General features: G+C 36.5%; 1 protein-coding gene across 2 annotated transcripts in view; it reads left to right on the forward strand.

Annotated features, from left to right (window-relative positions):
* The first annotated feature begins 10,994 nt into the window (after positions 1-10,994).
* LOC137891608 (uncharacterized) overlaps positions 10,995-14,373 on the forward strand; it is a 23,341-nt gene continuing 19,962 nt past the window's right edge. The window contains exon 1 of one of the 2 annotated variants that reach the window (XR_011105360.1): positions 10,995-11,738. Coding sequence is in view for 1 of the 2 variants with exons in the window: in XM_068736309.1 (XP_068592410.1) it covers positions 12,642-14,225 (1,584 nt within the window). In the remaining variant the exon portion in view is untranslated. Of the gene's footprint in view, positions 11,739-11,760; positions 14,302-14,373 lie in introns of those variants that run through there. The other variant, XM_068736309.1, reaches the window with a different exon arrangement.

The raw sequence follows: 14,373 nt of genomic DNA on the forward strand, positions 1-14,373 counted from the left end.
CTTCTACAAGCTGTTGAAGCCTGAACCTGAGAGACAGCGACCAGCGTCCTCATCCATGTGAAGCTTCAACTGAGGTTAGTAAGATATTATTTTCTGGTCCTTTCTATGAATTAAATTAAGTCTTCGACTGTGGAAAATGGTCTTTTTACCATTAAAATCTCCTTTGCCTATTTTTCATTTTATTTTTTATTATCAGTGTATGAAGTCACCTGATTCTTAGATTCAGCATCAAAGAATGATGCTTAATGCATTATTTTTTTCAGTTATATTCAATACATCATCACGTCTGAATGGGGCCATGATCAAATAGATTAAAACAGGCTTCACAAAGAACCTCCTTAGGATAGTTAGCATACTATCTTTCACACACCTTCCCCCTTTTCCCAAAACATTTAAAACTGCCTGCGTTGTTTTTGTCTTTAGTTTCTACAGTATAACATTAAATGTCCTACATTTTCTGTTGTCCCACAATCAGCACAGACCCTGTATAGAAATCAAAAAGACTGGTGTCAGTTGAAAATAATGTAATTCGTTGTTAAATGTTTGTTTATAGAGATTTACATCATCTAGATCCTGTGACAAGATTTCTCAAATATTACTGATCTGAATACCATGTATATAATGTGTTTGTTGATTAGTTTACTGGAGACTTCATAAATGCCTGGCTTCACCAGCAGCTGTACTGCAGCTTTCCATGGATTTGATATTTATCCTGTCCATCTGTCCAAAACCTCGCTGACACATTGACAATTTGTAAAGACTTCACAGAACAGAAAACACTGTCCGACTAAACTCACACAAACACAGAAGGAAGTTTTAACTTGTAGTTGTCCAGGGAAAGTTAGATATTGGTTTGTGTTCACACAGTTAAATCCTCCACTTTGGGCCAATCTGAAGGGGTTGTAAGGTAAAGGGACATTTCACAAATGATTGTGTTGTAGCATTTCAAAATTAAAGCTGTTCAAAATCGCATGCATGAGCCAGGTTCCAGGTTTTTGTTTTTTTTGTATATATACAGAAACTGGCTTCCATACAGACCACCTCATGGTTTCACTCAGAAAGAACCAGTAAATTCTGATGTAGCATTTCAAAATTAAAGACATTAAAAATCTCATTCACAAGCCAACTTCAATTCACATTCATGAGACAATTTGTCTAATTTCAGATTTGATTTTAGAGGAAACGGTGCATAGTTACAAAATCATTTCACTTCACGTTATTAGCAGACCACCTCAAGGTGTCACTCAGAGAGAACCAAGAAATTCTGATGTAGCATATCAAAATTAAAGACATTCAAAATATCATTCACGATCCAACTTCAAATCACATTCATGAGACAATTTGTCTAATTTCAGATTTGATTTTAGAGGAAACGGTGCATAGTTACAAAATAATTTCATACAGGTTAAGAGCAGAATTGTGGAAGCCAGTTTACAACATAAAATTAAAAAAAAGTCACATGAATGAAAAAAGGCTTTTTTTGTAAGGGGGGGGGAGGTTCTGCAAAAAAAAAAAAAAAACATCCAGTTTTTTTTTTTTTTTTGTATATATATACAGAAACTGGCTTCCATACAGACCACCTCATGGTGTCACTCAGAGAGAACCAGGACATTCTGATGTAGCATTTCAAAATTAAAGACATTAAAAATCTCATTCACGAGCCAACTTCAAATCACATTCATGAGACAATTTGTCTAATTTCAGATTTGATTTTAGAGGAAACGGTGCATAGTTACAAAATAATTTCATACAGGTTAATAGCAGAACTGTGGAAGCCAGTTTATGCCATAAAATTTTAAAAAAAAGTCACATGAATGAAAAAAAAGCTTTTTTGTAAGGGGGGGCGGGGTTCTGAAAAAAAAAATCCAGTTTTTTTTTGTTGTGTATATATACAGAAACTGGCTTCCATATAGACCACCTCATGGTGTCACTCAGACAGAACCAGGACATTCTGATGTAGCATTTCAAAATTAAAGACATTAAAAATCTCATTCACGAGCCAACTTCAAATCTCATTCATGAGACAATTTGTCTAATTTCAGATTTGATTTTAGAGGAAACGGTGCATAGTTACAAAATCATTTCACTTCACATTACTAGCAGACCACCTCAAGGTGTCACTCAGAGAGAACCAGGAAATTCTGATGTAGCATTTCATCAGAATGTCAGAATGTCCTGGTTCTCTCTGAGTGACACCTTGAGTTGGTCTGCTTTCATAAAACTATATTATGACTTCTTTTTTTTAATTTTCAACACACTATACTATGAATTTTTATTCTTTTTAATTTTTTTTCAAAATACTATACTATGACTTTTTTTTTACTTTTTTTGACATTCTACTGACTTTTTTCTATTTTTTACTTTTTTTCGACATACTATACTATTACTTTTTTGCATGCATGAGCTAACTTCAAATCACAAATCATTTCACCTCAGGTGTATAGCAGACCAACTCAAGGTGTCAAAGAGAACCAGGACAGTCTGATGTAGCATTTCAAAATTAAAGCCCTTCAAAAATTTAAACTTTTTTTCATAAAACTATATTATGACTTTTTCAACACACTATACTATGAATTTTTATTCTTTTAAAAAAAATTTCAAAATACTATACTATGACTTTTTTTTACTGTTTTTGACATTCTACTGACTTTTTTTTTGGTACTTTTTTTGAACATACTATACTATAACTTTTTTGCATGCATGAGCTAACTTCAAATCACAAATCATTTCACCTCAGGTGTATAGCAGACCAACTCAAGGTGTCACTCAGAGAGAACCAGGACAGTCTGATGTAGCACTTCAAAATTAAAGCCCTTCAAAAATTTAAACTTTTTTTCAGAAAACTATATTATGACTTTTTTTTTTGTTTTACAACACACTATAAATAGAATTTTTATTCTTTTAACTTTTTTTCAAAATACTATACTATGACTTTTTTTACTTTTTCTGACATTCTACTGTGACTTTTTTTTTTAAACTTTTTTTCGACATACTATACTATTACTTTTTTGCATGCATGAGCTAACTTCAAATCACAAATCATTTCACCTCAGGTGTATAGCAGACCAACTCAAGGTGTCACTCAGAGAGAACCAAGACAGTCTGATGTAGCATTTCAAAATTAAAGCCCTTCAAAAAAATTTACTTTTTTTCATAAAACTATATGACTTTTTTTTAATTTTCAACACACTATACTATGATTTTTTTTCTTCTTTTTTTCAAAATACTATACTATGACTTTTTTTTACTTTTTCTGACATTCTACTGTGACTTTTTTTTTTTTTTTACTTTTTTTGACATACTATACTATTACTTTTTTGCATGCATGAGCTAACTTCAAATCACAAATGGTGCAGAGTTACAAAATTATTTCATGTCAGGTGTATAGCAGACCAACTCAAGGTGTCACTCAGAGAGAACCAGGACAATCTGATGTAGCATTTCAAAATTAAAGCCCTTCAAACATTTAAACTTTTTTTCATAAAACTATATTATGACTTTTTTTAAAATTTCAGAACACTTGTTACGGCTGCCGTTGGCACCCTCATGTGTGTTAATTGTGTGGAATGCAAAGCAGGCTGTGGCATCCCATGCCAAGGATTGGATGCCGACGTCCCGCCCAGTTCCCGGAGGAGGAAGCGGATTGGTGGCCCCACTGAACGGCCAATCAGCAAGGTCACCTACAGTTCCCGCCCCAGCTCAAATAGCTGGATGTGTGCAGCGGAGCAGGGCGGCCGGACCAGAATTGTTTGAGAGCGAACCTGTGTGATAGCGTGAGGAAGCGGGCAAGGTGAAGCGTCAAAACTGACACTACCGAATGCATTTAACACACTTTGCTGTAAATAGTCACATTAGAGTGTGACCAGGGGTGCTGTGAGTGTTGTATTTTCTGTTTTCCCAGTGTTTAAGTTAGTGAGGACTTTTTGTTTAACCTTTTGTGTTTCTTGTAGGGCCAGAATAGTCTTCCTTTTGAGGATCTCCTTTTGTTATATTCAGTTTTTGATTTCCACAGCACCCATTGGCCCGTTTTTTCTCATTTATCCGCTCTGTTGTTAAGTTTTCCTTATTCCAATAATAAATATCCTTTTATACCAATTACACCTGGTTTTATGTCTATGTCCTGATACCCCTAGCTACAGGACGTAACAACACTATACTATGAATTTTTATTCTTTTTAACTTTTTTTCAAAATACTATACTATGACTTTTTTTTACTTTTTTTGACATTCTACTGATTTTTTTTTTTTACTTTTTTTCGGCATACTATACTATTACTTTTTTTGCATGCATGCGCTAACTTCAAATCACAAATCATTTCACCTCAGGTGTATAGCAGACCAACTCAAGGTGTCACTCAGAGAGAACCAGGACAGTCTGATGTAGCACTTCAAAATTAAAGCCCTTCAAAAATTTAAACTTTTTTTCAGAAAACTATATTATGACTTTTTTTTTTGTTTTCAACACACTATAAATAGAATTTTATTCTTTTAACTTTTTTTTCAAAATACTATACTATGACTTTTTTTTACTTTTTCTGACATTCTACTGTGACTTTTTTTTAAACTTTTTTCAACATACTATACTATTACTTTTTTGCATGCATGAGCTAACTTCAAATCACAAATGGTGCAGAGTTACAAAATCATTTCACGTCAGGTGTATAGCAGACCAACTCAAGGTGTCACTCAGAGAGAACCAAGACAGTCTGATGTAGCATTTCAAAATTAAAGCCCTTCAAAAATTTTAACTTTTTTTCATAAAACTATATTATGACTTTTTTTAATTTTCAACACACTATACTATGATTTTTTATTCTTTTTAATTTATTTCCAAAATACTATACTATGACTTTTTTTTTTTTTTGACATTCTACTGACTTTTTTTTTTTACTTTTTTTCGACATACTATACTATTACTTTTTTGCATGCATGAGCTAACTTCAAATCACAAATCATTCCACCTCAGGTGTATAGCAGACCAACTCAAGGTGTCACTCAGAGAGAACCAAGACAGTCTGATGTAGCATTTCAAAATTAAAGCCCTTCAAAAAATGTTACTTTTTTTCATAAAACTATATGACTTTTTTTTTAAGGTGTATAGCAGACCAACTCAAGGTGTCAGAGAGAACCAGGACAGTCTGATGTAGCATTTAAAAATTAAAGCCCTTTAAAAATTTAAACTTTTTTTCAGAAAACTATATTATGACTTTTTTTTTAATTTTCAAAACACTATAAATAGAATTTTTATTCTTTTTAACTTTTTTTCAAAATACTATACTATGACTTTTTTTTTTACTTTTTCTGACATTCTACTGTGACTTTTTTTATACTTTTTTTCGACATACTATACTATTACTTTTTTGCATGCATGAGCTAACTTCAAATCACAAATGGTGCAGAGTTACAAAATAATTTTATGTCAGGTGTATAGCAGACCAACTCAAGGTCTCTCTGAGTGACACCTTGCGTTGGTCTGCTATACACCTGAGGTGAAATCATTTTGTAACTATGCACCATTTCCTCTAAAATCCCATCTGAAATTAGACAAATAATCTCTTGAATGTGATTTGAAGTTAGCTCATGCATACGATTTTGAAGGGCTTTAATTTTGAAATGCGACATCAGATTGTCCTGGTCCTCTCTAAGTGACACTTTGAGTTGGTCTGGTATGCACCTAAGGTGAAATGATTTTGTAACTATGCACCATTTCCTCTAAAATCCCATCTGAAATTAGACAAATAATCTCTCGAATGTGATTTGAAGTTAGCTCATGCATACGATTTTGAAGGGCTTTAATTTTGAAATGCTACATCAGATTGTCCTGGTCCTCTCTAAGTGACACCATGAGTTGGTCTGCTATGCACCTAAGGTGAAATGATTGTGTAACTATGCACCATTTCCTCTAAAATCCCATCTGAAATTAGACAAATTGTCTCTTGAATGTGATTTGAAGTTAGCTCATGCATACGATTTTGAAGGGCTTTAATTTTGAAATGCTACATCATATTGTCCTGGTTCTCTCTAAGTGACACCATGAGTTGGTCTGCTATGCACCTAAGGTGAAATGATTTTGTAACTATGCACCATTTCCTCTAAAATCCCATCTGAAATTAGACAAATTGTCTCTTGAATGTGATTTGAAGTTAGCTCATGCATCTAAAAAAGTCAGAGTGTAGTATGTCGAAAAAAAGTAAAAAAAAAAAAAAAGTCATAGTAGTATGTAAAAAAAAAAGTGAAAAAAGTCATAGTATAGTAAAATACTAGTCTATAAAAAGTTTAAAAAAGTAGTTGTAAAGTATGTTGAAAAAAAGTACAAAAAAGTCTAAGTATAGTATTCTTAAAAAAAAGTTAAAAAAAAATCATAGTAATATGTAAAAAAAAAAGTGAAAAAAGTCATAGTATAGTAAAATACTAGTCTATAACAAGTCTAAAAAAAAGTCATTGTAAAGTATGTTGAAAATAAAAAAGTCATAATATTGTATGTTGAAAAAAATGTATTTAGCAGACGCTTCACAATTGAGAATCTATCTAGACACTGTAGATGCATCTATGTGAGAAATTTTGGGGTTAAGTGTCTTGCTCAAGGACAAATTGACATGAGAATACGAGAGCAGGAGCCGGGGATGGAAACACCAACCTTCTGATTGAAAGGCAGCCCTGCTCACCACTAAGCCACGGTGTCCCTTGTATAGGATGTACCCATTGTATAGTATGTTGAACAAGACATACATATAGTATGAAATTAGACTGTCTCAAGAATGTGATTTGAACTTAGCTCATGCATACGATTATGAAGGGCTTTAATTTTGAAATGCTACATCAGATTGTCCTGGTTCTCTCTGAGTGACATTTTGAGTTGGTCTGCTATACACCTGAGGTGAAATGATTTTGTAACTATGCACCATTTCCTCTAAAATCCCATCTGAAATTAGACAAATAATCTATTGAATGTGATTTGAAGTTAGCTCATGCATACGATTTTGAAAGGCTTTAATTTTGAAATGCTACATCAGATTGTCCTGGTCCTCTCTAAGTGACACCTTGAGTTGGTCTGCAATGCACCTAAGGTGAAATGATTTTGTAACTATGCACCATTTCCTCTAAAATCCCATCTGAAAATAGACAAATTGTCTTCTGAATGTGATTTGAAGTTAGCTCATGCATCTAAAAAAGTCAGAGTGTAGTATGTCAAAAAAAAGTAAAAAAAATAAAAAGTCATAGTAGTATGTCAAAAAAAAGTGAAAAAGTCATAGTATAGTAAAATACCAGTATATAAAAAGTTTTAAAAAAGTAATTGTAAAGTATGTTGAAAATAAAAAAAAGTCATAATATTGTATTATTATTGTATGTAGCATTTCAGTTGGAATTCATTCGGTGGGGCTTGTATTTTAAAATGGTGTGTGTGTGTGTGTGTGTGTGTGGGGGGGGGGGGGGGGGTTCCTCTAAAAGTCTCTAATATCTGAATGACTGTATGAGAGAGATACACACATACACAGAGAGAGAGAGAGAGAGAGAGAGAGAGAGAGAGAGAGAGAAAGACATACAGAGAGATAGAGTGAGGCTTGTGTCTGTGAGTCTGTGTGTTTATAAACATCAGTAATTAGCTCAAGCACGAACACCTGTGAGCCTGGCCGCCTTTTCATAAGAAAAAAACTGGGAAACACCTGTCAAACAAAACCCCAAAAAACCCATAACCATAGCCCCTATTGCTCCAATATTAATACTGGAGAATTGTAAAGATTATAAATATGAAAAGTCATATCACCCTCTCCTGAAAGAGCTGAACATTTTGATATTCTAACGGTTTCTGTGGCTTAAAAAATGTCAGCAGTAGTGATATTTGTAGTAGTAGTAGTAGAAGTTGTAGTTGTAGTAGAAGTATTGTTTGAAGTAGAAGTATTAGTAGCATTAGAGATATTTATAGTAGTAGTAGAAGTTGTAGTTGTAGTAGAAGTATTATTAGTAGTAGAAGTATTAGTAATTAGAAGAAGTAGTAGAAGTAGTCGTAGTAATAGCTGTAGTAGTGGTTGTTGTATTTAATATAACAGTAGTAGTAGTAGTAGTATTAGTAATTGTCAAGTCAAACAGGGTATTCTTTTATGTAAATAGAATGAATATAAAGAAGTGAATAAGAATCAAGCTAATTGTAAATAAAGCAGGTTGTAATTAATACTGACAATCTGATTATTTGGAATAAACGGGGCGGAACCAATCTGGCTAGAAGTCTAGTTAAGGGGACACGCAATGACACACCGTGTCGCAGTAAATACGGTCCGGAATCGGACAAACGCCGCACTAGAAGAGATCGCATGATGTGGAGATCTGCGATCTAACTGTGCATGACTGACGGGTCTAAAAGTCCGGAGAGGCAGCTGGTAAGAGAGCTGAGAGTGCAACAACTGAGAGACTTTATCTGACGTCAGGATCACTGCGTCACCAGTTGGTTAGCGTTAGCATTACGCCACGGGGACCCAGTAGAAAATAAATGCGGCGAGAATTTAACTCTTTGTCGTATATTACCGTGTTGTTTATGATCAATTGTCCGGTTGTGTTTCCTGTCTGATTGTGGGTCATATTATGGTGGAGGCAAAGTAAATGGTGATAGCTTGAGAGTTTAATTGTTTGCTAATAAATACATCTTGATTCACTTTTGATCACTGCTGAAATGAAGTAGAATAATATTATCTGGTGCTAAGTTATGGCGGCAGTGGGAATTAGCTTTATGTGCTTTTATATGTATCATGTTAAGATTATAAAATGTGGCACTGGTGCTTTATAACTACAACAATCATGAGTTGCATATTGAATATGGGTTTGTTTCTGTTTTCTTTTCTATTTAAAGGTTTTTTACCTACACTAGGCTACACTAGGTGATTATACGAAAAGCTTAGTGATTGAACAACGACAAAGCTGAACCTACCAAAATAAAAGGAGGAAAAAGAAAAGTTGTTGGTTCATTGAGTGAAATCCAGTTATAATCCTTCGGGAGACTCATCGATCCTTTTCAAGTGGGGAGAGTGCACATTTTAGCAAAATAACTTTACAGTAATAGTAATGGCAGCATTTGAAATAGCAGTAGTAGAAGTACTAGTAGCATTCGTACTAATAGCTGTAGTAGTATTAGTACTGGTAGTAGCATGAATAGCAGCAGCAGCAGCAGTAGTAGTAGTAGTAGTAGTAGTAGCAGTTGTAGTATAAGTAATAGTAGTACTGGTAGTATTAGCAGTAGTGGTAGTAATAATAGTAGTAGTAATAGTCGCAACAGCAAAAGTTGTAGTAGAAGTATTAGTAGCAGTAGTAGTAATACTAGAAATATTAGCAGCAGCAGTAGTAGTAGTTGTTGTAGTAGTATTAGTAAGAGCATTAATTATTTCAACAAAAAAGCCTCATTTTGAGCTTAATGTTTAAATACAGTTAAGCCATGGGGCTTTTATTTTGAAAGGGTGGGGCTGGGTGGGTTAGAGAGGAGGAGAGGACACAGAATCAGAATGTATGAAACATAAACAGAGGTTATTAAATGACAGGCTTCATCACAAGCATTTCAGTTCAAATTCCCTTTCTGGGGCTTTTATTTTGAAATGGGTATGGGGTGTCGGGGGGGGGAGACAGAATCATAATGTTAGATAAACACAAACAGGTTATCAAATGACAGACTTCATCAGAAGCATTTCAGTTGGAATTCATTCGGTGGGGCTTGTATTTTAAAATGGTGTGTGTGTGTGTGTGTGTGTGTGTGTGTGTGTGTGTGTGTGTGTGTGTGTGTGTGTGTGTGTGTGTGTGTGTGTGTGTGTGTGTGTGTGTGTGTGTGTGTGTGTGTGGGGGGGGGTCCTCTAAAAGTCTCTAATATCTGAATGACTGGATAAGAGAGAGACACACACACACAGAGAGATAGAGTGAGGCTTGTGTCTGTGAGTCTGTGTGTTTAGAAACATCAGTAATTAGCTCAAGTATGAACACCTGTGAGCCTGGCTGCCTTTTCATGAGAAAAGACTGGGAAACACCTGTCAAACAAAACCCCAAAACCCCATAAACATAGCCCCTATTGCTCCAATATTAAGACTGGAGAGGGAGGATGACTTGAAGAACAGATCATGCAAAAATTGTGTCTGTAGTGTAAAAAAAAGTGGCTTCAATGGCGATTTAGAAATGGGGTACGGTTGTCTGCAAGACTTTTTTGAAGTACGTTTTAACATTGGGGTCTATGGAGGAGAAAGTTGGTTTTCCTCTCAAGTAAAGGCTTTTGTGCCAAATGTGTAAATCTGTGAGATTCCACAGTCATATGTCTACGACAAGGACAAGATTAGCTACGTTTCCATCCAAAAATTATGCATGTAGAGTGAAAATTGAGGAGTCAGTCGCAAAAGACAAATATTTTTTTCACAGGAATCTCAAGCTTCTCTTCACTCTAGCGATGACATCACGCACTCTAAGCTGCGCAATACACACCCATTATAAAAGCAGAAAAGGACTGAAAAACACATAAAAGCAAAATTGCTACAGCTCAAAAAGTATAAAAGATATCAAGATGATTATAACATACAATCATTGATCAGGGTTTTCTCAACATTTGAAAGTTTAAATGGTGTCTGTAGCTGAAAGTATGAGGAAGTAGAATGATCTGAAAGTTGAACAAGTTTAAGAGGATTTGAAAAGTTTCTCCATAGACATCCCATTCAAAAAAAAATTGCAAAATGCTTAATAATTAAAAAAGTTGAAAGATTAGAAACATAAAAAGACATAGCACCCCTCTCCTGAAAAAGCTGAACATTTTCATATTTGAACGGTTTCTGTAGCTTAAGAAATGTGGAAGTTATTAAGTGCCAAAATACGTACGGAAGAAATAGTTGAAGAACAAAGATTCGAAGAACAATACTTGGAATGCTGAATCAGCATTCCAACAATAAAGATTTGAAGAATAATACTTGGAATGCTGAATCAGCATTCCAACAATAAAGATTCGAAGAACAATACTTGGAATGCTGAATCATGTAATGGGAAAAAATATATTCTTATATCATGAAATGTTTTAAAAGATGTACAACTGAAAGGTAAGGTGAGGAACACAAATACTGACATAACACAGCAGTCCTATAGAAGTAGTTAATCAGTTTTAATGAACACAGTGTCTTGTTTCTCAAGGCTGGTCACACACTCCCACTTCAGAAAGAGAAAGTGAAGACACAGTGTCTTCTTTGTCTGTATGGCAAGTTTGAGACGGACCGTAGAACAATCACTGACTCCCAGTTAACGCACCTGGCATGTGTTTAGATAAGAACGATAGCCAGGGTACGAAAACATCCACTCCCTGTCTATGATTTATCCCAGAGCGTGAACTCATGTGTGCATAAAATGGTTTGGTATCTTGTACGATGTTGAACTTTTCATCACAGACACTGACTGAGGTGGCTGTGGTGCATCTTTCCCTTGCAAGCAAAATAAAATAGAAGGGGACAACTTTGAATCATTTGAAGACTTCATTATTTTCTTTGGATTTGTGAACAAAACTCTTCTCCCGATTTATAATTAGAAGTTTTTCCAAAACAACTTGGTGTCAGAAGTGGGATCGTTTGAAGCTCCATCAGGACTCCGAGGACGTCCAGGTAGTGGCCACTTCAGGATCCATCAAAAGAGATTCTGCCCCATACCTCGTCAGACAAAGAGAGAGGGGACCGGCGGCCAAAAGGAGGACTGATTGACTTTACAACGATCCAGACAAAGAAATAATTTCTTCATATCGGGTAAGAAGTTGAAATTCCAAATTGAATTTTTAGAAGGAGTACGTCTATCAGATGTCACTCTAGAATTACGTAATATAATACAACAGAGATTTAAACCTTGGTGTTTAATATTCTGGTCTTCTTGGATGATAGTTTGTCTTGTTCTACTTTTATGGGTTTTATTTGATTAAGGTTATTACAAATTAACAAAACATGTTTCTGTTCATGACGCCATTATGAATCTTTGCATAGGAAGACAGGAATGATTAATACAGTATAACGATTGTACTCGGATAAAACAAATTTATTTTCGAGATTGTATTTTTCACGCCCTTGACCAAAAGGAAGATAGGAATGAAAATATGATATTTTTCACTAAAAAAGTGTTATATTTTTCACGCCCTTGACCTAAAGGAAGACAGGAATGAAAAGATATTTCTTTTTCACGCCCTTGACCGAAAGAAAAAAAGGAAGATAGGAATGAAAATGTGATATTTTTTACTAAAAAAGTGTTATATTTTTCACGCCCTTGACCTAGAGGAAGACAGGAATGAAAATATATTTCTTTTTCACGCCCTTGACCTCAATAATTGGTACTTTGTACTGATTGGTTTTCACTTGGATTTTTCCTAGTAAAGAAATCTGAGACTTACAGTGACGACTGTATTTACTGAATAATAAGTACTTACCACGCCTGAAAGATGGGTGGAAAACAGGATAAATGTAAAGACGAAGGTCCCTCGGGACCCATAGTGGACGTTATGAAACAGAAATATGGAGAAAGTTCCGTGGAATTGTTATCCATGTGGACTAAGGATTTTGGTTTTCCAGAAAATGGGTCTTTCAGTAAAATAAAAATTGCTGAACTAAGGGGTAAATTAAAAGAAAAAGAGAGCAAGATGGAAAAAAATAAAAAATAAAAAAATGGTAAAAGTCAAAGATTTAGAAAAAATAGAGAAAAACAAGAAATGTTTGGTTCAATGGGAAATGGAATGTGAATGTAGGGAAAGAAAACAATTGCAGAAACAGATGACATGTGTAAAGAAAGATGTGACAGAGAAAGAAAAAGATCCGAACACCACACTCAGTCCACATAACCCATTCTCTCCTTCTTTGTATCCGAGTCTAACAGGAGCTGGCGGCCCTCTCCTCAACACATGCCCGCCACTACCACCAGTACCACCACCATACCTACCACTAGTAGCGGATCCTGCGCAGCAGCAGCAACAGCAACAACAACAACAACAGCCAGTGGAGACAGTACAGCCACCACCTCATACACCAGCACGGGACCAGGGTGCTCACGGTGGCCAAATAACACCTTCCTCTTCACCCATGGAAGGGTGGCCATCCACTCCTCCCTCTCTTGCCCTCCTCCCCCAATCACTCCTCTCCTCTCTCCTCCCTGACTCGCCAGCGTTCCTTTCCTCGTCACACAACGGTCGTTCGCCATATCTCCTCCGCAGTAAAGAAGACATAGGCAGTGACAATAAAACCTTTCAAGGTCCCATGGTTCAAGTGCCAGGAGCTGTGGCACCACAGCTTGTCTACAGACCATGGACGGATGCAGACATCCGTGCTGCCATGGCTCACTTGCCACCTGTTCCCAACTCAGGTATGGCATTCTCTGCCGAATTCACAATATTCTGTCAACAGTTCCACCCAACAGGTCATGAAATGAGACGACTCCTGCTGCATCACATGGGTCCCACTCACTATGCCACCATCAAGGAACTCCTTGTCAACGACGTCAGACTTGTTAACGTCACATGGGGACACGACGACAACGGCCCGTACAGAGACTATCTCACTGCTCTGTGTGTGGGCATTGAACGCGCTTTTCCGGACAGAGTAGACATGTCACAGATAAACAACACCAAGCAAACATCAGGTGAAAGTGTACATGATTACTATCAACGACTGCTGACAGTGTTCAATCGTAACAGTGGCATTGAAGAGCCACTAGTAAGAGGCGACAATCCAGGTCTCTGGGAGACCCACTTTAAAAATGCTTTTGTGAATGGACTGTTGCCTGACATCAAATTTAACACAGAGCGCTCTGTCATAGGCATGGAAGACGCCAGACTCACCGAAGTCAGGAAACATGCGATACATGTTCAAAAGACTTGCAAAGAACAACAAGATAAAGATGAGAAAAAGAAGAAACAAAAGACTGAGGACGTTCAACTGTCCATGCTCCAAGCAGTCACTCAGTTGTCCCTCGAACAAGGACACCAGCAGAGGCGAGGCCACGGCAGTTTCCAGCCTTGGTCTGGCCAACGCGGACGCTTCAGAGGAGGAGGGCGGGAGATGACCAGAGGACGATCTTCTTGGAACCAAGGGGGACCACAGAGAGACCCACCCACTGGAAACAATGTTTGTTTCCACTGTGGACAACAAGGACACTGGTACAGAGACTATCCACAATGGAGCCCACAGAGGAGCGAATGGGGACGTGATCGTGCCAGGAACAGAGACCGGACCGATGGTCACACCCAGTCTGATTGACGCGATGGGAATGATGGTGAACATGCATGTGAGGAGGAGACAGCCACCCGCCCTGTGAAACCTCATGAAAAGAGAAGTAACACACACACACACACACACACACACACACACACACACACACACACACACACACACACACTGCCGCCTG

Source organism: Cebidichthys violaceus, unplaced genomic scaffold (assembly GCF_023349555.1).
Source record: "Cebidichthys violaceus isolate CVI_PGR_0920_01 unplaced genomic scaffold, fCebVio1.0.p SCAF_7, whole genome shotgun sequence".
Classification (NCBI taxonomy): Eukaryota; Metazoa; Chordata; class Actinopteri; order Perciformes; family Stichaeidae; genus Cebidichthys; species Cebidichthys violaceus.